At 42.4% G+C, this 27,010-nt stretch overlaps 1 protein-coding gene across 1 annotated transcript; it reads left to right on the top strand.

Moving 5' to 3' along the window:
* Positions 1-327: 327 nt before the first annotated feature.
* ENTPD6 (ectonucleoside triphosphate diphosphohydrolase 6) lies at positions 328-26,436 on the top strand. Its single transcript, XM_054023401.1, has 14 exons — positions 328-348; positions 3,591-3,904; positions 6,063-6,139; positions 7,231-7,374; positions 9,368-9,443; positions 12,041-12,076; positions 14,601-14,689; positions 15,371-15,450; positions 16,574-16,638; positions 17,587-17,688; positions 20,833-20,973; positions 21,476-21,532; positions 24,329-24,441; positions 24,537-26,436. Exons 2-14 carry the CDS (start codon positions 3,646-3,648, stop codon positions 24,624-24,626), a joined length of 1,329 nt encoding a protein of 442 aa, XP_053879376.1. The 5' UTR covers positions 328-348; positions 3,591-3,645; the 3' UTR covers positions 24,627-26,436.
* The last annotated feature ends 574 nt before the right edge of the window (positions 26,437-27,010 follow it).

Below are 27,010 nucleotides of genomic sequence, written 5' to 3'. Positions count from 1 at the left end.
AGGGGGTTGGGGGGCTGAGGCAAGGGGGGCTATGAGAGGCATGGGGGGGTGGAGGGGGCTGAGGCAAGGGGGGGCTGGGGGACTGAGGCAGTGGGGGTTGTGGGGGGCTGGAGGGGGCTGTGGGGGGGTGGAGGCAAGGGGGGGCTATGAGAGGGATTGGGGGGCTGAGGCAGTGGGGGGGCTGTGGGGGGACTGGGGTTGTGGGGGGGGGCTATGAGAGGGATTGGGGAGGTTGGGGGGGGCTGTGGGCGGAGACTAAGGGCCAGGCGGAGGGTTCGGGCCGCGCCTGCGCACTAGCTCCTCGCCGCCGCGGGCGGAGGCCGGGGCCGCGGCGCCGGGCGGGCGGCGGTGAGCGCTGCGGGGGGGCCCCGCCCTGGGCTGGGGGTTCCTGGCTGATCCCCGCCGCTGTGCCGTGGGGCCCGGCCCGGCCCGGCCCGGCCCGTGCGGAGCCCGGCGGTGGCGGTGGCGGTGGCGGTGGAGAAATTGGGACCCGGCTGGGCGGGGACGGGCCGCGCGGTTCGGTGTCTCGCGCCGGGTCATGGGAGAGAAACGTCCGGTCCCGTTTCCTGGCCGCGGGGCCGGTGTGTTGTGGGTTGTGTAATTTCACGGCACGTGCCACTGCTGGGACGTTACTCCGCAGCTTTGGGGGTTGTTGGGTTTTGTTTGTAAATCAGGGGACACCGGGGACACGTGCTCAGCCTTAAGCAGCGTGTAAGGACTTGTCGGATCAGGGTATTTATGGGGTATTTTCAGTTTAGACCATTTCCTAAACAGGAACCGTTTTCTATATACATTTCAGCACAACAGTTTCCTTGTTGATTGTTTTCAAAATATATCGCGTAGTGCATCAAAATGATTCTCCCTTGCCCTGCACTTCGTGTCACCCACGTGGGTCTCACATGCTGCCAGATCAGAAGGGCAGGGGTTTGCCGCTACTTTGCACTGCTGTAAATGATTGTATCAGGTGCAGAGCCATGATGGGTTAGGCCCACTGACCTTCCTCCTAAAGATAAACCCTTGTCTACCCTGGGAGCCTAAATACACATTGCCCTGGTCCTTGTGCAGTCATTTATATCAGTGAAAAGTGGTGCAAAATCCTACCACTTTGATCTGGCAGTGCTTTGCACTCCTTGCACACTGCACTAGTGTAAATTACTATTCCAGGTACAGGGCGTAAGTACGGCCCTTTTGGGTCAGACCAAAGGTCCATCTAGTCCAGTATCCTGTCTTCTGACAGTGGCCAGTGCCAGGTGCCTCAGAGGGAGTGAACAGGGCAGGTAATCATCACCTAATCCGTTCCAGGAACTTTCCTTGGTGTTTTTCTTTTTTTTTTTTTTCCCCTTGTGTAACCTCTGTGAAGCATTTCTGGAGCTCCCAGCCTCCCCAGGTGTACAGCCAGTTCTGTGTTGTGAAAGAAACCTCTTGCCAGCTCTGTATGGTGGCCAGGAGCTCTTGAGTCAACCTGCAAACCTCCTTGGATCTTCATGAATCTTGAAGTTGCATAGCACATCAGTTTGCCAGATTAGAACAGATACAGTTGTTCAATCATTGAGCCAACACACTGTATTCTAAACTAGCAGAAGGCTGACTGTACAATAGAAGTGGTCGGTAGAGTTTAGGGTTTCCAGCACTGTATTTCAGAAATATGGGACAGATGTGACAAAGGATTGGCTGGGCCAGACTTGAGTGGCGTTGCGTCTCCATGTGCCAGGTCGAAATACAGGATAAAAGGCATTTTGTACTAATTTAGTATGAAACAAGCAGCTTTTTCTTTAAATGAAGGATGTCCCTTAAAACACGGGACTGTTGGAAACCCCAGCCAGAGCTGCAAGGGCAATAAGTACTTGTAAAACACGTTGCATAATGAAGTTTGTCATTCACTGACATGTTCCCTAATGTTGCCAAGGGTTACCTCCTTGTGCTCTGGAAAGAGAGTGTACTGATGCCATATTTCTGTCTCGCTAAGCCCTTGTGTGTAGTAAAATGTTTATGTATCTAATAAGGGATTTATACTGTTCATGTCTTATAAGTTAGAGGTGGGTCTGAATTGCCACCCAGAATCCAAGTGCAGTGGGGTGTTTTCTGCTAACATTTTGTGAGAACAGCATGCTATGGTTCAGCTATTCTGCACTGTCACTTTGGCTTTGCCAGTGATGGCGTGTGTAGGGCCAACAACTGGGGAGAGAAGGACGTAGTTGCTATTTGTTCTTTATAAACAAAACTCCCTATTACAGAGGAGCCTTAAGGAGATCCTGATTGTAGCCTTTATCAGCAGATTATGCACTTGTCTTAGTGACACATTTTCTCAGGTATTTAGATGCAAACTTACCCTGCGTTATCTGAGATCAAATTTAGGGGTGAAATCCTGCATTGAAATCAACAGCAAAACTTTCATTGGCTTCAGTAGGGCCAGGATGTCACCCTGGGATACTGGTGGGTTTGGAAAGCACAGGTGTCTCTGCTTCCCAACGTTGAACTGCCACTATCGTCTCTCAACGTAGGTTTTTTACAAAGCTTTCCTGTAGTAGTTGAACACATTCTGTGCAGTATTTGACATGATTCACACTGCACAGGTGTCATCCGATGTTTGGCCGCGTGTGTTCTCCCTGTGTGCTGCCCCAGCTCTGTGCAGACAGTTGGCACAGCAGACCTCGAACGAACTGCCCAATGACCACAAAATCCATTAAGGTGCAAAGGCGCCCAGCCAGGTTTATTGTTGACGAAGCACAGTAATAGCACCTGGCAGACTCTACGAGGACACTAAGACATGTTTGCTCGTGACAGTGGATGCAGCTCAGTCAGTGGCAGGACTTTCCACTGCTCCCTAGGCTGGCCAAAGACACTCCCTCTGAGATACAGCTTTATACACCAATACAAACAAGTTACGTATCACCCTTGACGTATCAGGGTGCCACCCATTGCCTTGTACCTGTAGGTTCGATTAAAACATCTATATTCGTCACAGTGTGATCCTGACCTTATCTTTAGGATGGGTCAGTGTGTTCCTGTTATCTTTGGGGAATGTGCTGGTATCGAGGTGTTCTGGTACCACCTTTCTGGAATGTGTTTGCGTATATATTCTTATGCCTAGCACTACTTAGGAATGTGTGTTTCTGCAATATCAGCCCTGTTCTTGCCAGATTCTGTGAGCAGGGCCTGCCTCTTGCTCACAACTTCACTTTGCTTTATAATAGCAAGTTTTGACCATTACTTTAACCCAGGCTTGAGGCCTCATACAAGGCCTCTAATACAAAGCCTTCTGTTTCAGGCCCTCTTCCTACTACAACAGGAAATGTTCTCTCAGCTCCATCAGTTTGCATTTGTGCAATCTTTCTGAACAAACACTGAGCTAAAACAGATTGCACATGTATGCGTGGGAGTGACCCTGTTATCTTAGAGACTATTAGTCTCTAAGGTGCCACAAGTACTCCTGTTCTTCTTTTTGCGGATACAGACTAACACGGCTGTTACTCTGAAACCTGTTATCTTAGTTTGATTCTGCTTTTATGTCATTCTTGTAAGAATGTATTGTGTGTGTCGTAATAATGCATAAAGGATTAAAATATGTCTTCCTTTTTCTTTGATTGTAGAAGTGACCTGGAATCCACACTCTTGGCGTGAAAGAGAAGAAGCGACATTTGATAAATGGAAGCCATGAAGATATCAAAACTGTTCTATGGTTTGGGGATTTTTGCATGTGTAGCTATTTATGTTGTTTATATAAAATGGCATTTGGACTCCAAACCAATCTCCGGTACAACAGAATGTGCTACTGAAAGTAGGAGAGACAAACTAGACCATCAGACATTGACGACTAATCACTCAGTGTTTTATGGAATTATGTTTGATGCTGGAAGCACTGGAACTAGAATACATATTTTTAAATTTACACAGAAATCAAAAGGTATGACAAGCTCTTTAAATTAATGATTTTATTAATTTATCCCCAGGCACCCTTAAGAAATGAGTTAAATCTTAATTAAAGTTTCTTGGAGACCATCCTATTTTGAAACCAATTTGTTCATCTCAGCCCCTGAGTTGGTGATTATCACTGTTAGACAAATGTGACTAAGTAGCTGTACTTGTATAGCTCCCATTACTGTAATATCTGAGATCCTCATTAAACAGTAGCACCTCAGTCCTCAGAACACTGCTGAGAGAGAGAGAGAGAGAGAGAGAGAGAGAGAGAGATTAAGTGACTTGACCAAGGTTACACAGGTAATCTGTGGCAGGGCTGATCTCCTGTATTCCAGACCTGTGACTTAGCCACTGGACATTCCTTCATCTGAACTTCCTTGAAACAATAGCCGCCTCTAATGCTCCAATTCAGCACAGTACATAAACACATGCTGAAATCATACTGATTTCAATGGGACTTAAGCACATGCTTAAAATTAAACGTGTTTACATACTGTGCTGAATCTGGGCCTAAAGGATTTTTGAGAAATAAGACACCAGGTGCCACACACTCGTTCTACCTTGTAGTAACAAGCGTCAGTGATTTAAATTTTGTAATGCACAGTGAATCCAGTCTAAAAGACTAAACGAAGAGCATGCTAAGGATGGAAAGTGAAGCACTTCGGTCGCTAAATGCCAAAGTTACTTGCCTATGCTACTCAGGCCCAGATCCTCCAAGGTATTTAGGTAGCCAACTGCCATTGATTTCAGTGGGAGTCAGGTGCCTAAATATCTTTGAGGATCCAGGCCTAAATAGTAACAAAGGTTTTTGTTCTTCAGTCTGTTAGTGAAGACACCAAGAATTTTTCTCCTCCCCCCCCCCCCCCCCAATGTTTTAATAATTAATGTAATAACGCTCAAAGCTTGAATCATAGCATTGTTCTAAGTGTTTCTCTGGTGCATGTACAAAGCGCTGCTTTCAAAATGAACATTGATAGATACTTGTAAGGGAGGCATCATAGATAGAGAGTGGGACCTGTACTTGGATGACCTAAGTTCTGTTTAGTTCTGCTGCTGACTTGCTGAGTTTCACTAGAAATGTCCATTCAACTTCTTTGCCGATCTGTACCATCACACTAATCCCACATCTCTCAGGGATGTTGTGAGACTTGGTTTGTGAAGTTCTGTAAGATACTTGGGTGGAAGATGTTGTATGAGTGCTAAGTGTTAAAAAATGCAGGACTCCCCAGTATATGATTTAGGGACAGATTGTCCTTACTCATCTAGGTGAACATTTACTCATGCAAGCAATTCCAGTGACATCAGTAGAACTGCTCATGTGAGTAAGGGCTGCCCTACTCCTCCACAGTTCACACCTACAGTTCATTAATTCCCTTTTTTAATCTGAACTGTGTAATTTTATCTTGGCTTCCACATATCAATTCATCATTAAACATCTTCTTTTACAGCAAGAAAATAAACCTTTTAATTGCATTGTAAATAACATTTGGCAGTGCCCTTGAGTACAGAAACTGGGCTGTGTCCGTATTTAAACACTATGGCTGTGATTTCAAACATGCTCAGCATTGGCCTAACTCTGCTTCCATTGACGTACCTTGGAGCAGATTTCAGAGTAGCAGTCGTGTTAGTCTGTATCCGCAAAAAGAAGAACAGGAGTACTTGTGGCACCTTAGAGACTAACAAATTTATTAGAGCATAAGCTTTCGTGGACTACAGCCCACTTCTTCGGATGCATATATATACTTGGAGCAGAGTTAGGCCAATACTGAGCACTTTGAAAAGTTCCACCCTTGGTACTTGGACTGTTTTGAAGGGAGATTAGCCCAGGTAATAGGAAAAGTGAGGAAATGAAATAAATTCTGAGAAACTTGGATTCTTACTGTTCAGGATATGAGCAGAAACCAGCACCTGTCTATCAATTAATTGTGACTCCTAAAAAACATTTTGACAAGGGTTGACCCCCATAATGACAGGTGCGTTTTAATAGTAAGGCTGCCTTTGATTTTCCCCTTTACAGTAGGCTTCAGATTATTCCTATTAGCCTTAATTATGCAAAATTAGCATATAAAGGTTTACCTTGCAAAATGATCTTTTATATCAAGATTTATGCTTTTTTACTCTTAAAAATTATTGCTTTTGCACAGAGACTCCCAGATTAACCCATGAAACATTTAAAGCACTGAAGCCAGGACTCTCTGCTTATGCTGATGATGTTGATAAGGTAACTATGTTTTTTTTCTCACTGTAAAAAGATGTCTGATAGAGAGAAACTCACTCTTTATATGCTTTGCAAATGAAGCCGTGTTGAAGATTGCTATAGTACAGTATACTCCTCTTTGTTTCAGAGTCTTTCTGATTGACTTCAAGGGGAATTTGGGGCACTTGGTGTCTCCAAGAATTGCCCAGCATCTTGAGAGTGTCAAACCCATGTGCTAAAAGCATAAATATTTCTACTAACTGATTGACTAACATGATTAGGTTGAAAGAAGCAATGTTATTGTCTTCCTGGAAAAGGATGGAAACAAGTAATGTACCATGTTTCATCACTGTCATGATTGATAAATTTCCCAATTCCATCAAATGAGCTAAACAGGCAGTTAAGCCTCAGTTCAAGACTGCATATAAGCACATGCTTATGTGCTCTCCAGGATAGGGATTCTTTCTTGAATTAGTGCTTGAATGTTGTGGCCTTTTCCTGTCTCTGCATAGTTTTCTATCCTTAGGGTCCAAGACCAGAAGGGACCATTGTGATCATCTAGTGTGACCTCCTCTTTGCACAGGCCAGAGAACTGCCCCAAAGTAATTCCTAAAACACATCTTTTAGAAAAACATCCAGTCTTGATTTTAAAATTGCTAGTGATAGAGAATCCACCACAATCCTTGGTAGATTGTTCCACTGATTGATTACCCTCACTGTTAAAAAAATTACACCTTATTTCCAGTCTGAATTTGTCTAGCTTCAATTTCCAGCCATTGAATTAATTATACCCTTCTCTGCTAGATTGAAGAGCCAATTATTAGATATGTTCTCTATATACATACTTGGAGACTGTGATCAAGTCACCCCTTAAACTTCTCTTTGTTACATTGAGCTCCTTGAATCTATCACTATAAGGCACGTTCTTTGATCATTCTCATGCTCTTCTCTGAACCCTCTCCAATTGATCAGCATCCTGTTTGAATTGTGGACACTAGAACTGGACACAATATTCCAGTAGTGGTAACAGCAAGTGCTGGATACATAAGTAATATAACTTGAGATTTTCCTATGCACGGTTAACAAAGTGTACTGCTTTTCCTCTCTCCTCACAGAGTGCTCAGGGGATACAAGAACTTCTAGAAGTTGCTAAGGATGAGGTTCCTATGGAGTTGTGGAAGTTTACTCCTTTGGTCCTTAAAGCAACAGCTGGTTTACGGCTGTTGCCAGGAGATAAAGCTCAGAAGTTGCTGGATAAGGTACATTTTTTTTTTTTTCCTTTACACTTCAGAGCAGAATTTGGTCCACTATAGAATACATATATGTTTTTCTTATGCTGCTTTCAGTGTAATTTAAATATTCCATTTTCACCATTTAGACTGTAGCAGTGCTCAGTTGTTTGATCACATAGTGCATTGTATGTAAATCCTAATACAAGACATCAGTCCATTACAAAAGGGTGAAGACTTCTTGATACTAGGTTTGTATGACTAGCCTCTAATGTTCAGCCTTTTATATCTAAAAGCTGTTTGTAAACATATTTAAAAATAAAAAAATATTTAATATGAATTAATACTGCATAGGTATTTTAAAGAATTTGTCAAAAATATTCTTGGCAAGTAATCTTTTTCTCAGTATAGTTAATACTGTTGGAGTCAAGATTGTAGGTATTATCAGAATTAAAATGAAATAGTACATTATTCAAAAACAACAAATTAATGATAGCTACTGAAAAGTCCATCCACAACTAACTCCAGCTATAGAGTAATTAGTCTATGTATGAAACTTGATTTAAACAAATATTTTTGGGCATCCTAAATGTGTTTGAGTTAAAACTCATTATAAATATGTCACATGTAAGTTTGAGGCATTTTTAGCTATTGTCAATGGTTTGTTAAGTACTTTAGGTGTCCGTTCTTCCTGGTTTTAATCAGGGTCCTGTATTTTTGAAAATTAACTGGCTACTGAATTAGCCACATAATAACTATGATGAGGCAGACTAGTTCTGCTCAAATTAGCTTTCATTTTTAAAATTGGGTTTCTCATCCTTATGATTGTGGGAATACCTATCAAATGTGCACTGGTGCCATATTTTTCAGAATTTGCAAGCAGCATGAAACAGTGGCTCTGAGAGAAATGTGAATTGTCTCATTCAGCTCAATGTGTGGACTATGAAGCCTAATGACAACTATTCCAGTACTGATAATTTTAGCAGAAACACCCAGCCAATATGTTTAGCAATCATTGTGGGTTACAGTGTTGGATACTGTGGCATAACTGGTTAGTTACAAGAGTGGTGAATTCAGGTATCCAGCTCCTCCCCTATCCACAAAATGTCAGTTTACCTCTGACCCAGCATGCCCTCATCTGTGCTAGAAGTTTCGCCCACTGGATGCCAAAATCCCAAACTGCTTCCCATGCTTTCCTGTGCCCAGAGCCCCAACTGTCCCATCCTATCTGTCAAAACCTCTAGCTTCTCCCTGACAGCTGCACCCTGGAAGTTGTGAGTTAGCAAGACAAAAATCGGAAGCACACTGGAAAGACACTTCTAGGGCAATGTGAAATTGAACTTAATATCCAAGTATATAACGCAAGAAACTGACTTTATCATTCATTTCCATATTGAATTTACTGAAAGCTGCTGCAGAATTTCCAGTTTGACTCTCCCGAGAAGCCGTAGAAGCCGGGGGACCTTGCTGCAGAATCTAGATTAGAGAATGGGGGACTTTGGCTTTAACTTCCAGTGTAGTCATGAGGCAGTACTGTGCCCTTTAGTAATGTTTTTCACCAGGGTGTTCTGTAAAGTGTCTTTCTCCTGCCTTCCTCTTTACACGCCCCGTGGGCTCCAGGTTGCAATTGCCATCCTTCTGGCTAAAGCAGACTAAACCGGATTCCCTTTGAGACCCCAACGTTTGTCCTTATTTGTCCAGATCGGCTCCTGTCGAACAACACAAGGTATCGTCCTGGGGTGGAATCCACTGGCTGTGGAGCACTGCCATGCAGCCTCTACCAACCCTGTCTCTGCATCACAGTACCCAGCCATTGACTAGATTGACAACTTCTTTAAAAAGCTGAGCCGTGTTTATTACAAGCTGGATTCTAAGAGGCGCTCAGCACGAGACTCCTCCTGACTTCAGTGCAGATGTTCAGCAGCACTCTGGATTTGACTCTAGGGCAGTGAAATATTATACCACACACCCATCCCTGGCTAGCAAAAACCTCCACTGGGTTTCTCTTTTTCTTTACATTTAGGTAAAAGAAATTTTCCAGGCATCTCCTTTCTTTGTAAGGGATGACTGTGTCTCCATAATGAATGGAACTGATGAAGGTAGGCTGAATGTCTGAGGCATGTTTTGATAGTCTTACACGTGAACACTTGTATAAATGAGTTGACCAAATTGCCCCAATCCTGCAGCTGGAGCCTCTAGTCCAGACTTTTGCGTCCAAGCTGAGTCTCCACTAACGTCAGTGGAAATCCACATGCATGTGGATCTCTGCTAGCAGATCTCATTGATGGAGTGAGGCCGATGTTTGGTTTTTAATTTGTGTTCCAAAATTGTGCCAACCAAAAAGCTTTTGAGGCTTAATGTTTGACTCCTAAATAAGTGGCTTGATTGAAGTGCTTGAGCACCCAGCAGCTCCCGTTGAATCAGTGGGAGCCGCTGTATGCTCAGCACTTCTGAAAATCAAGCCACATTTTTGGTGCCAAAATAGACTTGGAAGCCTAAAGTTAGGCTCCCACTCCTGAAAATCTTGGCTTTGAGTTGCCTTAAGTAGACAGTATTAGTTCAAGTTATGTAGTCCAGTTCTTAACTGTAAATGTACAAAGGTTTTTTTTTTTTTTAATAGTCTGTAAATGTGAATTAAAGTTGAGAAACTGTTATGGAAGAGAAAATGCAAACTGAGATTAACGAGGTTAAAATAAAAAGAATGAGGTTGGGTCCAAAATTTGATCTAACTTTATACATTTTTAAGGAAAATCTACCAAATTCTAAATATCTAATGTTATTAATGCTGCTCAGATAGTAAACTTTAAAATAGCTACCTTGTTTGCAGGACTTCTTAATTAAAACAATGTTTTGAGCTCCCTTTTTTTGCTCTGTAACAACAGTTAACTAACACATGCACTGGGCCTATTCACTGAGGTGTGCTGATATTTTAACATTGATAACTATTTTAAGTTGTTAATTAGGCCTATTAATTTCTTTTATTAATAGAAAAGACAATGTTTGTGAAGTGGGAAAAGGACAAAATTTTCAGTTCTCCAAAGTTCTTGGGAGAGGAAAAATAGGAAAATGAAGAAAACCCAAATTCTTAGTATTTAAAAAGAGAATAACTTTAAAATGTCTTAAGTGTAACAAAATTCAGTCAGTGCGGCTCTGATGCCAGACAGGAGTTGCTCTACAGCAGTGGTTCCCAAGCTTTAACAACCTGTGAACCCCTTTCACTAAAATGTCAAGTCTCGCAAATCCCCTCCTAAAAATGAATATTTCCAGGGATTTTCTCCTTTACCTGAGTATAAATTATAAAAGCAGTGATGTTGGAAATATAAAATTTGTTTTTATGACATGCTTATTACACACTCTTTATTATTAATTATTATTTATCATTACAGTATTTTTATTACATTATGAAAACGGCAACACTCTTCCAAGATCTCACTTTCGTAGCTTGTATCACTTTGAATAAGCCTGTTATAAGACAAGGCTCCTATGTTTCATGAAGGATTATCAGATGTGAAAGAGCAGGAAGGTATTTAAGAAGCCAACTCAAAGAGTTCCTCCTACACAAGCATTCAGGTCTTGAGCAGACCAGGCAAACAACGCACGTTACAACAACGCTTAAACTTGTTCTTCATCATTTTAAAAACAAGACTAGCTGCCTATTTAATTTTAAAAACAGCAAAAAATATCCACCTCCCTTTCCATTTCTTATAAGGAGTCTTGAAGTTTAAATCTCCTCAGTGTGATAGAGATGCTTGCTTTGATCTGCTTAGCTCTTGGAAGTCCAGGGGCTCCAGGCCGCTGGCCCCAGGCTGCCCACAGCCCTTAGGGACAGCTCTGTCCACCATTAGGGAATTTTTCCCCAAGAACCCCCTGTAACATTTCGTGAACCCCCAGGGGTTCACAAACCACAGTTTGGAAACCACTGCTCTACAGCATGAAGGATTACTTATTTGTTGATCTTTTAGCTAAAAAATGAAACCTTTAGAACAAAACCGTTGCTGCTTGTCCACTGATGTGTTTGATATGTAAAGTAAAGTGGTTGCCAGCCACTTCACGCAGAGGGACTCTGCCAGTTGGCTTGGATGTTATATAAGCGCTTTGGGACAGGGAATGTCTTTTTGTTCTATGTTTGTACAGCACCTAGTACCAGGGGGTCCTGGGCTGGAGCTCCGAGGCACTACAGATAATTAGTAATAATATAAATATTGGCTGCAGAAGCGCATTCTCCATGTTTAAGGTCCCTAACTTACGTTTAAGATTCTCGATTTTTATGGAAGTGTTATTTCTAAAGTCTGGGGGTCTGATTCTCAGGTGGTGCAAATCTGCACAGCTCCAGTGAGATCAATAGAACTTTGCTAATTTACACCAGCTGAGGATCTGGCCCTTCATTTCTAATTCTAAACCAAGCATTCTTTTGAGGGTTGCATTAGAGAAAACTACTTGCTAAAGGGGGCATGTGACTGGTCTTTTTGCATTTAGTCTGGTGTAGGGTGACAGACCCAATTTGCTGATCGTTTAATCTAATATCTGTAGCTGAACTGTTGAAAAAGACAGCTGTATTTAAAAAAAAAAAAAAAAAATCCTAAATCTCCAGTGACAAAATCTAAATCAAGAAAAATGTTTATGGTTTAACTCGCTGTTTGACATGGATAGATGACATTATCTGAAGGCGTGTCTTTCTGGAATGTTCTCTTATCAGGAATTTCGGCCTGGATCACAATCAACTTTTTAACAGGTATGTGTGTGTGTGTGTGTGTGTGTAGCTGTGCCTGATACCCTGCAACTTTTCTGTCTTCACAGTGTCCCTCCCTTGAGCTGATATACAGTGGGTGGGCTGTGAGGAGGTTCGGGGTGGCCAGCAACCGCCTCTGGCTATGGGTGAAATCTTGGCCCCATTGAAGTCTATGGGAGCTTTACTGTTGACTTTCATGGTGCCAAGTGTTCACCTCCTGTATCTAAGCTTTTACGTGCTCCTTTTTCTTGAGAGACCAGGGCACGTGATTCCATCTCTGGAGTACCATTAGCCCCAGGTAAGTCTCTAACTCAGGTACTCTAAATCTTCTTGGCAATTGCACAGAAATAGAGAGAAAATCATAGAATATTGATATTAGAATCTATTTAGATCAGAGTAATGATCCCTAGTAAGGCTGTCAAACAATTAAAAAAAATAACCGCAATTAAGTGAGGTTTTTTTTAAAGTTGCGATTAATGTAAAACTGTAGCATCTACAGGTTTTATTTCTTCTGGTTCAGCCAATCACTAAGAGAAACAAGTTTGTTTACATTTTCAGGAGATAATGCTACCCGCTTCTTTTTTACAATGTCACCTGAAAGTGAGAACAAGCGTTCGCATGGCACTGTTGTAGCCGACATTGCAAGATATTTACATACCAGATGCACTAAAGATTCATATGTCCCTTCATCCTTCAACCACCATTCCAGAGGACATGCTGATAACACTCCTTTAAAAAATAATGTTAATTAAATTTGTGGCTGAACTCCTTGGGGGAGAACAGTATGTCTCCTGCTCCGTAGTTTCACCCGCATTCTGCCACGTATTTCATGTTATGGTAGTCTCGAATGACAGCCCGGTATAAGTTGTTCATTTTAAGAACACTTTCACTGCAGATTTGACAAAACGCAAAGAAGATACCAATATGACATTTCTAAAGATAGTTACAGCACTCAACCCAAGGTTTAAGAATCTGAAGTGCCTTCCAAAATCTGAGAGGGACAAGGTGTGGAACATGTCAGAAGTCGGAAAAGAGCAACACTCCAATGTGTAAACTACAGAATCTGAACCATCAAAAAAGCAAATCACCCTTCTGCTGGTGGCATCAGACTCAGATGATGAAAATGAAGGTGCATCAGTATGCACTGCTTTGGATCATTATCAAGCAGAACCCACCTGGTCTCACTTTCAGGTGACGTAAAAAAGAAGCTGGCAGTGTTATCTCTCTAAATGTAAACAAACTTGTTTGTCTTAGCAATTGGCTGAACAAGAAGTAGGACTGAGCGGACTTGTATGTGCTAAAGTTTTACATAGTTTTGTTTTCAAGTGCAGTTATGAAACAAAAATAATTCTGCATTTGTAAGTTGCACTTTCATGATAGAGATCACACTATAGTACTTGTATGAGGTGAATTGAAAAATAGAATTTTTGTTTAAGTGCAAATATTTGTAATAAAAATAATATAAAGTTAGCACAGAGCACTTTGTACTCTGTGTTGTAATTTAAATCAGTATATTTGAAAATGTAGAAAAACATCCAAAAATATTTATAATAAATTTAAATTGGCATTCTATTATTTAACAGCGCAATTAAAGCTGTGGTTAATCACGACTTTTTAAATCTAGTTAACTTGTGTTGCATTAATTGCTTGAGTTAACTGCAATTGACAGCCCTAATTCCTAGTATTTATACTGCAGGTGCTGCTGTTATCAAGCAGGCCGGACACTTGCACAATGTGTGCGCATGTGTACTGTGGGTACACAAGTAAAGAATGAAAATTACAGAAGCAAGCGTGCTCCTGTACATCTAGACCTAGGCTTCAGTGTTGTGAAATTAACATTTAGACATGGGATATAAACTTTTCTAAACAGCTAGAAAATAAAATGGCTTAAAATAGTGGTAACATGATTGTAACTAAGGCTGTGTCTACACTACAAATGGTACACTGCATCTATGCTGCTGTAGTATAGACATTTCCTACATGAACAGAAGGGGGGTTTTCTTGACGTAGTTAATCCACCTCCCCAAGAGATGGCAAAGTAGACTAGGCCTAAATTTCTCTTTGAAGAATAGTATTTAAGGCTCCCATTTTACAAAGACTTAAAAGTCCAAGAGATTACTCACATACCTAAAAGTTAAGTATGTGTTTAAGTCTTGGCGGGATCAAAGCCTAATATTTGTAGTTTGGGTTTTCATGTTTTCTTTCCTTCTTGGTTTAAGGATCTTAGGGGGGAAAATACAATTATTTCCATACTATGAAAAGTTATCTCTGTGCAGTTTATCACTCCATTCAACTAGTCTGCCTTTTCAGTTTGTTTTTATAGCTGGGCAAAAATCCAGGTAGTTAATTACGGACTTGCTTTCTGCTATATGAAAACTAATTGTAACTGTGTATGCCGTTCATCTCTTATTGTCTATGGGAGGATGGATTCTCCCCCCCCCCTTTTTTTTAGCCGTTTATTTGTTTTTATTGCTTTATGGCTTTGAGTTATTACTGAACACACAATGGCTTTCATGATGCATTTCAGGTAGCTTAAATGCTCCAAGAAAAAGAAGTGTAGGAATGCTGGATTTAGGAGGTGGATCAACACAAATGACATTTCTTCCAATCACTGAGGTAAACTGAACACACGTACTGCAGGGAAACACTGATTTTAATGAATAGGCATTCTGCTTTTCTAGCAAAAGGACTGAGGCGGTTTGTTACATGAAGGCGTGCTTCCTACTCGTCTCTTAACAAATCTGGAGTCTCTTCCTCATAGTAGCCATGGTACAATGATGATGGTGTCAATGATTTGTGATCAAGAGAAGACAAGTCTTACCAGAGCTCCTTTCTGGTTAGGAAAATCACAATCTCTTTGTAGTTTCCATTTGTGTCCATAAAAAATTACCATGCAATGGGCAGGATTGATTTTTCATCCAAAAGGGTTCAGAACTGGAATAAGGGGCCATTGCAGGTTAGGAATGAGGTGCATTGATGGAGGTCGTGGAAAGAAGTGTATTTTGTTTTGTTTAAAATCCTTATTTGCATTGGTTTGGTGTCAATATAAATGTTTAAGCGGATATGACTGTAGTGTCAGGTCACTATTTTAGCTCCAGTTCTTATGTTCTGCTCATCTCTAATGGATCCAGGGCTAGTCTGAGACTAGTCTGTAAATAACTTATTTCCACAGCCAGCCAGGACTTCTGTGCGGATGGTAACCTGTTCATATGCTCAACTACTGTATTGTTACTCCTTGCTGTTTCTGGAAGTTCCCAAAAAAAAATCTTACAATGACTTATATGTTTCTCCTTATAGATAACTCTCCGGACATCACCAGCTGGCCATATCACTTCATTTCAAATGTTTAACAACACATACAAACTGTATTCATACAGGTTAGTTGTGGGGAAAAGAAAGCATCGGGTAAAGATGAAAGCCAATTATTGGATGAATGTGATTTTACGCATGTGCTTAACTTTAAGCATTTACATGCTCTGTGGAATTGAGAATCTCACGAGTAAGTGTTTACCTCTAATACAAAAACTGGAGAGATTGACTTTGGCAAAATTACTGCTCCTAATATTCACACAAGTTTATTATAGTGATGGACACACTGACAATGGGAAGAAGATCCAGTCAGAGGAATCATATCACATATTCTCATATAGCTACAGCCAAATAGACTCCACCTTAATTTTTTTTCCTTATTGTGCTTTGTTATGTTGGAGTTTAGGTTTGCTTTTTCTTATTTTCTGTATGTTGGGTGCCTGAAACCTTTTGGCCCATTTGAAAACCACAGCTGAAATCCTGACACTTAGCCAGTGCCAAGCTGAAGGAAATGGAGTCCTTTAGCTAGTTACCATTATGATCATTCTGTCTCCAAGGCGTAGGCAGTCTGATTCCATGGGTACCATGACAGCGCACAGAATGTCAGACACGCTCTCTAATGGCAGCACAACAGATAGGGGGTTGTGATTTGGCCCCTGCTGCTGGGCTGAAAGGGGTTGGGAGAGCTTGTTCTCATGGGCGGAGGGAGTGTTTCGCATCTCAGTGATTCCCTCCAACTTGTGCTTGGTGGGATGTTGTTCTGGGCTGGAAGAAGAACTGAGACAATGTGGAGCTGTTGGGAGATGGTAGGAGGAGCATTAGGGGAGATCCTTGAGGGCTCCTCCTCCTTGGCCACACAGAGCAGTCTGGTTTTCTACACCCCCACTCCCAGCCCTCCTACAAAAGAAGTCAGGCCTGATTTAGTTGCAGTATGAACGGGCAGGATTTCACTCTGACAGTCCATTCACTCTCCTCCACTTGAGAAGAAATGATTTTGCTAGTGTCAGACCGTGGAGAAGAGATGTTGTTAATGGAAGTGACAGCCCAACCTTCACTCGAACCACACGTAGGCTATTCACTGCTGAGTCATGACGACTTGCTGGAACCGTCCTGCATATAGACACGACTCGCTTGTCCCAGCGTGATGCCAGTAGAAGTGTGTCCTTTCACAGAGGCTTTTCTCCTTCACAGTTACCTGGGACTCGGGTTAATGTCAGCAAGGCTTGCGATTTTAGGCGGCATTGAGGGACAAGCCTGTAAGTAATCCAACTCAGAGCTCTTGCATGTCAGTGACTTGTAGGATAATTTTTTATAGGCCAAATGATCCTCTGGGCCACAGGTTCCCAAACTTTTTTTTGCTGTGCCCCCCTCTTTGCAGATTCATGTTCCTTGTGTGACCCCCCCTCTTCTCTTCCCTCCCTTCTCCTGCTTGGCTTCCCCTCTCCCTTTGCAATCACTCTCCTGGCCTGCTGCCCCCTTCTCTCCCCACAGCCCAGCCATGATCGTGGCCAGGCTGCACCTGCTGACTCCACTCGCTGGCTCCAGACGTTTTCCCCCCTCAGTGGATTGGACCCTGCTCCCCACACTACTGCCTGCTGCCACTGGCCCGGTGCCGGGGCATGGGCAGGGCAGGGTGTGAGATGCGGGAGGGGGCAGTAATAGGCATTCCAGGGGCAGGCTCACTCTCCAACCCCTCCCCTTGTGCACTGGCTGCCTCCTCTGCTCCTGCCTGCAGAAGGGAGGTGCCTCCACCAGCTTCTGCTCCTCAGCAAGTAGCAAGAATGCAGGAATGCTCTACTTCGCATCAGATCCTTGTGCACTCCCAGCAACTTTGTCCTGCCCCCCCGGGTGCAAAACCCATTCTGTGGGCCATAGGAGCAGAGCCTGTTACAAGGGGAAGTGGTAGTTCATTCACTCGCTACTCTCCATTCTCAGCCTGCCTGTGCCATAGATGGGACCACTGCATGTCTCTGGGCACATCTGCCAGCGAGATGGGTGTGGGCAGAGGGTGGTGCTGTCAAAGGAAGGCATGGGCCATTACCAGCCCATGTGGGGGCATGGGCGTGTTCAGGCCATGAGTGGGTTAGAAACTGCTGGGGAGGTGGGAGGATGCTGAGCAGGACTGTGGCCTGGGGAGGAGGGATTGGCAGTTGACTCCTTAGCATGGGTCTTAATGCTGTTTGATCTATTTCTTTCTATTACAGTAAAGGAAGGAGAGGAGCTAATTAGTCCCTGTTTATCACCCAGCGTCCAGTGTGAGTGGGAACATGCTGAAATAGTGTACAGAATTAGAGGGCAGAAGGCAGGTATAGTAACTTCTTTCTGTTGTATTATAGATTTGCATGTTAAAATCGGAACAAACAGCGTGCACTTTCTGGATCTGTCTGTTTGAGGTATTCAGTTGTTTTGTTACTGTCTAACTTTGCTTTGACCTCAGGCTATTCCTACCCAAGAGATTTTCCTCCCTTCGTCCACACCCCATCTGCTCCAGTGTGTAATGGGGGAGCTCTAATGTAGATTAGTCAATGGCATTTTAAAAACCATGCTGTCAAAACCAGGTCAGAGCATGTCTACATAACATGATGGTTTACAATAAGAGCCACTGGAGCGCTGTCTACACTAGCACTTCCGTCATGTCTGCAACAGTGGGAAACTCTAAGAAAAAAGTTTAGCATAATCAGGTCCAGACACTTCGGGCCAGATTCTAGCTGTTGCAAATCAGCCTGCCGCTATTGAAACCTGTGGAGCTAGGCTGATTCACACCAGCTGGAGGTCGGTCTGTCCGAGTTTTTCCAAGCCATTTGTGCTCACAGCGAATGTACCTTTTTTACAGGGCTTTCAAATAGAAAGTTAGCCATTTTTGCAATAGCGAATGAGTTTTCATTGCAGAAACTGTTGTTCCCTTCCCACAAACTTCCTGCCTTGCAGGCATAGGTTTTGTACAGAGGATCTGAAAAAACCCAGATCCTGTCTTGTCTCTCAATGTGATGTTCAGTCATATATTCGCAAACCTTTTTCTTCATCCACAGGGCTCTTCTCCGTTGAAACAGCCTCTTTGCCTGCCTGAGGCCCTATTTTCAATTTGAGCTCGAGAGCATTTCTCAAATTATTCACGTGCCACTCGGAGTCCTACCTTTCCCTTATTACGAACTAGGACTGTCAGTTAATTGCGGTTAACTCAAAAAAATTAATTGCGATTAAAAAAAATTAATCACCATTTAATCGAACTGCTAAACAATAGAATACAATTGACATTTGTTAAATACTTTTGGATGTTTTCTACATTTTCAAATATATTGATTTCAATTACAACACAGAATATAAAGCGTACAGCGCTCACTTTATATTTTTGATTATAAATGTTTGCCCTGTAAAAGAAATAGTATCAGGTGAATTGAAAAATACAAGTATTGTAGTGCAGTCTCTTTATCATGAAAGTTGAACTTACAAATGTAGATTTTTTTTTGTTACATAACTGCACTCAAAAACAAAACAATGTAAACCTTTAAAGCCTACAAGTGCACTCAGTCCTACTTCCTGTTCAGCCAATTGCTCAAACAAGTTTGTTTACATTTGCAGGAGATAATGCTGCCTGCTTGTTGTTTACAATGTCACCTGAAAGTGAGAACAGGTGTTCTCATGGCACTGTTGTAGCCGGTGTCACAAGATATTTACATACCAGATGCACTGAAGATTCATATGCCCCTTCATCCTTCAACCACCATGCTGATGACGGGTTCTGCTCGATAACAATCCAAAGCAGTGCGGACTGACGCATGTTCGTTTTCATCATCTGAGTCAGATGCCACCAGCAGGTTGATTTTCTTTTTTGGTGGTTCGGGTTCAGTAGTTTCCACATCAGTGTGTTGCTCTTTTCAGACTTCTGATAGCATGCTCCATATCTCGTCCCTCTCAGATTTTGAGAGGCACTTCAGATTCTTAAACCTTGGGTCGAGTGCTGTAGCTATCTTTAGAAATCTCACATTGGTACCTTCTTTGCCTATTGTGAAATCTGCAGTGAAAGTGTTCTTAAAATGAACATGTGCTGGGTCATCATCCGAGCCTGCTATAACATGAAATATATGGCAGAATGTGGATAAAACAGAGCAGGGGACATACAGTTCTCCCCCAAGGAGTTCAGTCACAAATTTAATTAACACATTTTTTTAATGAGCATCGTCAGCATGGAAGCATATCCTCTGGAATGGAGGCCGAAGCATGAAGTGGCATACGAATGTTTACCATATCTGGCCTGTAAATACCTTGCAATGCCGGCTATGAAAGTGCCATGTGAATTCCTGTTCTCACTTTCAGGTGACATTGTAAACAAGAACCGGGTAGCATTATCTCCTGCAAATGTAAACAAACTTGTTTCTCTTAGTGATTGGCTGAACAAGAAGTAGGACTGAGTGGACTTTAGACTCTAAAGTTTTACATTGTTTTGTTTTTTAATGCAGGTTTTTTGGTCCATAATTCTACATTTGTAAGTTCAATTCTCATGATAAAGAGATTGCATTACAGTATTTGTATTGGGTGAACTGAAAAATACTATTTTGGTTTTTACAGTGCAAATATTTGTAATAAAAATATAAAGTGAGCACTGTACACTTCGTATTCTGTGTTGTAATTGAAATCAATATATTTGAAAATGTAGAAAACATCCAAAAATATTTAAATAAGTGGTATTCTATTATTAATAGCGCAATTAATTGCATGATTAGTTGAGATTAATTATTTTAATCACTTGACAGCCCTATTACTAACCCTTATTCTCCCAGTCATACCATTCCTACAAATCCTCTCTAAAAGATATATTGTAACCTAGATGGGACCAAACGGGGGCCCATCCAGTGTGCTGGCATGAGGGAATAAAGAGGGTGTGGGAACCCCTGTATTTCCCTGCACTGGTGTGCCATTCCACCACTCCCTGCACATGGGGGGGAAGCAGGCTCTGCAGTGCAAACCTGCAAGTACCCAACTTACTCAAGTGAATGGGGGGGGGAGTGAGCAGAGACTTGATCCCACCCCTCCCAGCACCCCGAGCCGTGTAGTTATACCAGTGCATTGGAGAGCATATGCTGCTGGCCCAGCGCAGTTAATGCTCTCCTTGGAGCACTAGAGAGCGCAGGAAAGAGATTGTAGTGCTCTGAGTCATAGTCTCCTGGGATGCTGCAGGAGCAGCTCAGCAAGGTTCTTACTGTGGGCCCTTTTGTCCACTGATGATCTAGTCCGTACTTTGGACTCATCCGGTTCCCACTGAAGCCAGTAAGTTTTGCCATTGGCTTCATCAGGAAAAGGATCCGGTCCTTTATTTCCACGGATAGTCTCTAGTAAATTAGAGAGCGTTGCTGACCTAAGGGGACCAGAGGCCTTGCAGACCTCAAAGAAATTAAACGGTGGTGGTGGTTAATCACCAGCATGTGATTTGTTGGGTCTCTCTCTTTCTTTAGGTGAGCCTCTGTATGAATCCTGTGCTAACAAAGTAGCAGAACTGCTCTACAAGAAGGTGCATAGAACAGAAGTAGTAAAGGATTTGGATTTTTATGCTTTCTCCTATTACTATGACACTGCAGCAGAGGTTGGCCTAATAGGTACATTTGTTTGAGTTTCTTTGTAATCAAGGGTAGCTAATGGGAGAGTTTGTGCCCCTTAAAAATATCCAGTCTCTTTGCAAAGCTACAAGGAATTATGTCTTTGGTTATATTAATGTACAGTGATATTATTTTTTGAAGATCGGGTACTATAAAATTGTTAGGAAAAAAGGCACAGGGACTTGGAGGTCTGACCTGAAACAATTTTCAGCCTTACATTATTTGTAATGACTAAATTTCAAAAGGAGACAGTGTCCCATTAAGGCTAAACAATTTTTTTTAAAAAATGACTGCCTGAAGTTCAGCTTCTCAGTCCATATTAAGGCATCTAAATAAAGGTCTGACCCTGCACCAGTGAAGTTGGTGGCAAAACTCCCACTTACTTCAGTGACTGCAGGATCCAGCCCTCAGTGGTCCAATTTCCAGAAGTGTTTAGCCTCCAGCATTTACAACTGACTTCACATGCACACTGTAAAACATGCCCTGTTTTTCCCCCTTCTAGATAAGGAAAAAGGAGGTAGCCTAACAATTAATGACTTTGAAATTGCAGCCAAGTATGGTAAGTAAAGTAAAGCAAAAAATGCTGGCCAAGATTTTCAAAAGTGACTAGTGATTTGGGGTGTGTGTCTTTTGGGGGGAGGGTGAATTTGAAGAATCTTAGAGGCCTTATTGTCAGAAAGCGTTGGGCACCCACGGTCTGAAAATCAGACCCCTTCTAAAGTGTCTCAAATTGGGTACCCAAAAGTACTAGTTGCTCCTGAAAGTCTTGGCCACAATTTTTCTAATAAGTCCTTATTTTTTACAAAAACTGCAAAATAAATAAATAAATAAATCTTGCAATATAGATGTCTGAGCTCTCTTGCAATAATAAGATGTCATTTAGCAATTACTTTGAAATCATAAATGTAAAATAAGTGGATTGTGCTCTTATCCAATTTATTTTTTCTTAAAGTTTATACTTACATTTAAAGGTGATCTGGAGAGAGAAAATTTATTTTTACTTTTTTGGGGGCAGGGGCTTCTTTTTGTTGTGTAAAGATAATCTGAAAGGTTTTTTAAAAATCAGAAAAGTGTTTGTTTATTAAAAACTTGACTACCTTTTTTCCCCTTCCTCCCCCTGGAGACTGTGTGTGACATGAACATCTGTTATTGTTTTGACATCAGAAATACCATTCAAGTAAAATCTGATTAATTGGGAAAGGAAGCGATTTTTATTCTGACTTTTTACTTCTCTCTGGTTTTGGTAATTCACATTTAATTCAAATGCTTTAGAAACACTCAAGAGAAAAGTTGCCTTTATGAATGATTCAGCATTCTTGCCCTGTCAAGCAATGGCTGAGATTGTTCATAGTCCACATCTCTTAACACTTTAATGAATTCTCCAGCAAAAACCAGGGATTATCAGGCTTGAGATTCCTGGTATTTTATGATTCTAAACAAGCAGAAAAAAGTTGTTTGTTTGATTCTACAAAAAACTTGCAGGTCTTCTTTTAAACATCTGTAAAGAAGCAAAACATTTTTTAAAAAATCCCAAGGCACAAGCCAGTTTTTCTTAGCTTGCAGAGGTATGTCACAAGTTTGTTTATATACCCAGATAATATTTACTCATATCACAAACTGATTGACTGGTTGATTATAAAATGTTGAATGCCTACAAAGTCACTATAGGTAAGAATTTGTCTGTGGATATAAACTGTTGCTTTTCTGGGTTGCAGATTATTGCAGTAGTTATTTCTCTCTGCTTGCTTAAACACATTTGTATCAAATAAATAGAAATGTTTATGCATATGAGCAGTTTGTACATATTCTCTGCTAAAAACATCTGTTAAATGTGCACTATTCTAAGACATTTCATTGCAATTTGGTTACTTGGGATGTGTAAATAAGAGCAGAGCCACTTTAATGTCGTGGAGAATCAAGCCCTTTGTCTCTTGACTACATCCTATTAACCTCCTGATCCTGCAGTCGCATCCTGGCACCCATGCGGAGCCCCATCACCTTCAGGATCATTCTGCCAGTACAGTCAGGTAAAACTCTTAGGAACTAAAGGTTTTTGCAGAGGGCTCACAGCCTCTTTGACTGCTTTACTCGACTTTGAATATGTTTTGGAGAAGAGAGGAGAATGCTTTTGAGAGAGGATGGCTGTGTAACAAGGAATAAACAGATTTTGAGATGCGTACTCTTTTCTATATCTACCTTAGGCCTGGTTTACAAAGAAAAGTTCTATCGGCATAGCTACGTCAGGCAGGGGTATGAAAAAACACACCCTGACCGCTGTCGCTATGCCAACATAGCTGCCTCTATGCTGGAGTTACATTGACATAGGCCTGTCCTACACCTAGAACATAGGACAACCTAGCTATGTTGCTCAGGAGTGTGAAAAATTCACACCCCCTGAGAGACGTAGTTAAACTGACCTATGCCCCAGTATAGACATCATTGGGTCAATAGAAGAATTCTTTCGTCAACCTAGTTACCGCCTCTCAAAGGGATAGGTTAACTACAGCAGCGGAAAACCCCTTTCATCGCTGTAGCAAGTGTCTACACCACTGCGGCGGTGCTACTGTAGCACTTGTAGTGTAGATATAGCCAAGCTAACTTTGTTTCGAGGGCAGTGTTCCTACATAAACCGAAGAATTCTGTCTGTTGGTGTAGACAGTGTCTACACTACAGAGTTATGCAGACAGATTCCATAGTGTAGACCAGGGGTCGGCAATGTTCGGCACGCGGCTCGCCAGGGTAAGCAGTTTATTTACTGCTGACCAGTTTATTTACCTGCTGACGCGGCAGGTTCGGCCGATCGCGGCTCCCACTCGCCGCAGTTCGCCGTCCCGGGCCAATGGGGGCGGCGCGAAGCCGTGGCCAGCACATCCCTTAGCCCGCGCCGCTTCCCGCCGCCCCCAGTGGGGGCCGCGATCGGCCGAACCTGCTGCGTCAGCAGGTAAATAAACTGGCCCGGCCCGCCAGGGTGCTTACCCTGGTGAGCCACGTGCGGAACGTTGCCGACCCCTGGTGTAGACGTACCCTCCATTGGTGAAAGGGGTGTTAAGACTTGGGGGCCTAAAATTAGGCTCCTGAGTCTATATTTAGGTGCCTAACTAAGTGGCCGGATTTTCACCAGTGCTGAGCACCTGTCAATTTCAATCTTGGGACTGTGGCGCTTTTGAAAATAAGCTACTTCCTTAGGTTCCTAAATGTGGACTCTCTTCAGGCAGCCATTTTTGAAAATCTTGGCCTGTTTTTCCTTGTTCTGTTTCTGTTCCACCCATTCACAGGGAGGCTAAACTAACCTGTCTTAGGGATTTGAATAGTTGTTTATAAATCCAAGAATCAATTCTCTCTTCATTCTTCTTAGTGTGTAAGACCATGGAGGTGAAGCCGGGAGACAATCCTTTCCTTTGCATGGACCTCACCTATATCAGTTTGCTACTGCAAGAACTGGGCTTCCCAAAAAGCCAGGTGTTTCAGGTAATATTTGTCAGCGCTGTGTTGAGATACCTCTCAGCTTGCTAGTGATGTACGCACACAACAGTGGTTTTACTTCTCTCCTTTTTTCTTTCTAGCTTGCCCAAAAAATTGACAATGTCGAAACAAGCTGGGCTTTGGGAGCCACCTTTCACTACCTTGATTCACTTCACAGGCTGCAATACTAAGGCCTCAGGGCCTAAACCCTCAAAAGGATTTGAGTACTTCAGTCTATGGGTACCCAGCCTAAGGTGGCTTACAGGTGACTGATTTTGCTCTCTCTTTGTGACAATCAGACCCTTTTAAAAGGTGATCTTAAGTTGGGCACCCAAACTCCCAATTTATGAAAATGTAGAACATGGCAGCTCAAGAATACCTCCTTGATCTTGCAGTGTCTGTAGAAGATTTGATGTTAAACTAGATCATTTTGGTGAGAATTCTGGGATTAATTGAGGGGCTTTGTTCACAATGCAGCTACACATTCTGTGAGAAAAGTACACCTTTGGGGAACGTGTCTGTGTCATTTTTGCTTGTAATATGCTGAGGTCAATGTTAGAAATGGCTGCTCCAGAGGGGCTTCTTCTTTTATGGTTCTGATTTATCATGTGTTTCTTTGGGGAATTTTTAACTATTTCAATGTTTGAGAATTAATGTCTGTAAGTGAAGACAATGGCATTGCCGAGCCGAGCTGCTGGTAAGAGCTGATGTTGGCTCTGGAGTGCAGCGTGGGAGACCTGACTCGGCTGGAGTATGGCTGAGGTTTGGGCTGCCCATTCCAGCAGAACTCAGGCCTATTGTGGAGGTGACAGGCGCACTTAAGGATCTGAGCCACAGCCCATGGCAATCTATGGGAGCTCTTCATTGGCCTTTAAAGGCTGAGGTACTTTCGGCACTTGCAGTTGGAGGTGGGGTGGTGGAACTCCATTTCAGTCCTTCAGGGGAGTCCCTGGCAGCGTGACTTTACTGGGACTGTAAGGGAGACGGGGCTTTGGAGTTGGTGCAGGCTTCCTGTAGGGGTGGCAGCCTCCTGCTGCTCCCCTGAGAACTGCAGGGCTTGGGGGGCCAAACCCTTACCACCACTCCCAAGTGGAAGAATTGGAGGACACACTGCCACAACCACCTGCTTCCTCAGGTCCCCTCCTGCTGGATTTCCTGGGCAGTTGGTATGAGTCACCCTAACATGAAGTGTTAAATAGTAAAACGGGTAGTTCCTAGATTTGCGTGTTGGGAGGGGATCAGGGCATGTATTTTAACCTTCAGTGATGGTGAGAAGAAGCTGTCATGTGTTTTTCTGGGAGGCGGTACTAAGACATGTCCACATATACTTGAGATTTGTTGGTGCTTGAATAGGGGTAGTTCTTTGTTAATTAACTTCACACAGGAGTATCTGTGGGTTTCACCCAGGCTTGGGGTGGCTTTTACAAGGCTGGCTTGGAACCTTAAAGACTGTTTCTAGTAAACCGTGCTTGGAGTGCCTCTGTCTTCCTTTGATAAATGAATGTATTGTTGCTGCACTGAGCATGGATTGCAGAAGACTGCCCTGTGAGGAAGCAGGAGGCATAGCAGAAGTGGTTGGTACTTTGAATGCAACACTTCTATCAGTGTACTGTATACAGAGTAAAGACTGTTCCTAACAGTGTGCAATAGGGAAACAATTTGTAAGTTATCCATAAGTAGTGGATTGCATCATGTTAATACGTAGTCAGCATAGACACTACCTGGTACTTAAAGTTTTATAAGGGCCTTATCCAAAGCCCCATACAGTCACTAGAAGTCTGTCCGAGGAATTTGGATTAGACCCTAAATGAATAAAGCTAGATCTTTACTGCCTGAGAAGCACAAACTTGGTGTAAAACCCATGTGGGGAAACTCATCAGATTTTTCTAAAACGTTGCTCTGCTTGTCATTGGCTTTTTCTCTGTAAAGTAGCATGTATGTGAATGTACGAAGAATATTTGAAAACTATTTTATCGGCAATAAAATTTTAATTACAAATTGGGATGTTTCCTATTTGGATTAATGTGTGGTACTGTGGAGTGATGGTCTCTGTATAACAGGTCATTGCACTGATAGCAGCTTACCTTCACTAAGTGTTAGTGGGAAAACACTGCATCTTACCATGTTGCAATAGAAGAAGCTAACTTCTGAATACATACCAAGGTCCTGGGATGAAAGTTGCTATATAAGTGTGATACATGAATAGTATTTCCATTTTTGTTTTGACCAGGATCATACCGATGGGCTTACCTTCAGAAGGGTTGGGCTTGGTTTCATTGCCATAAGTCAGCTATTAACTGTCAAGACTTAGGAAGACAATTTCCCTGTGGGTTATGATGTGCGTCCAGTGGAGTGTCTTTCCTCTTTCTCTGAAGCAACTGATGCTGGACACAGTCATACAGGACACTGAACTAGATGGAACCCAGTCTGGCAATTCCTGTGCCTTTAATATTATAGGGGCTGGTAGCAGTGTCTGTTAAAGGTTGCCCAACACTTCCGATTTTAAGACCATGTTTTTGGTTGCTAATTACTTTGCCAAATTTTAACTGTTAGGGCTGGAATTTTCCATGCTGCT

The sequence above is a fragment of the Malaclemys terrapin genome, chromosome 3 (assembly GCF_027887155.1).
Source record: "Malaclemys terrapin pileata isolate rMalTer1 chromosome 3, rMalTer1.hap1, whole genome shotgun sequence".
Taxonomy (NCBI): domain Eukaryota; kingdom Metazoa; phylum Chordata; order Testudines; family Emydidae; genus Malaclemys; species Malaclemys terrapin.
This window is presented reverse-complemented; position numbering and strand designations above follow the sequence as displayed.

What these genes read in the sequence shown, in the direction of transcription:
- ENTPD6 (XM_054023401.1), top strand. Translation starts at nt 3,646, where the DNA reads ATGGAAGCCATGAAGATATCAAAACTGTTCTATGGTTTGGGGATTTTT. An exon ending in ATGCTGATGATGTTGATAAG is followed by an intron (nt 6,140 to 7,230) that starts GTAACTATGTTT and finishes CTCTCCTCACAG; the next exon opens with AGTGCTCAGGGGATACAAGA. An exon ending in AGCAGAGGTTGGCCTAATAG is followed by an intron (nt 20,974 to 21,475) that starts GTACATTTGTTT and finishes TCCCCCTTCTAG; the next exon opens with ATAAGGAAAAAGGAGGTAGC.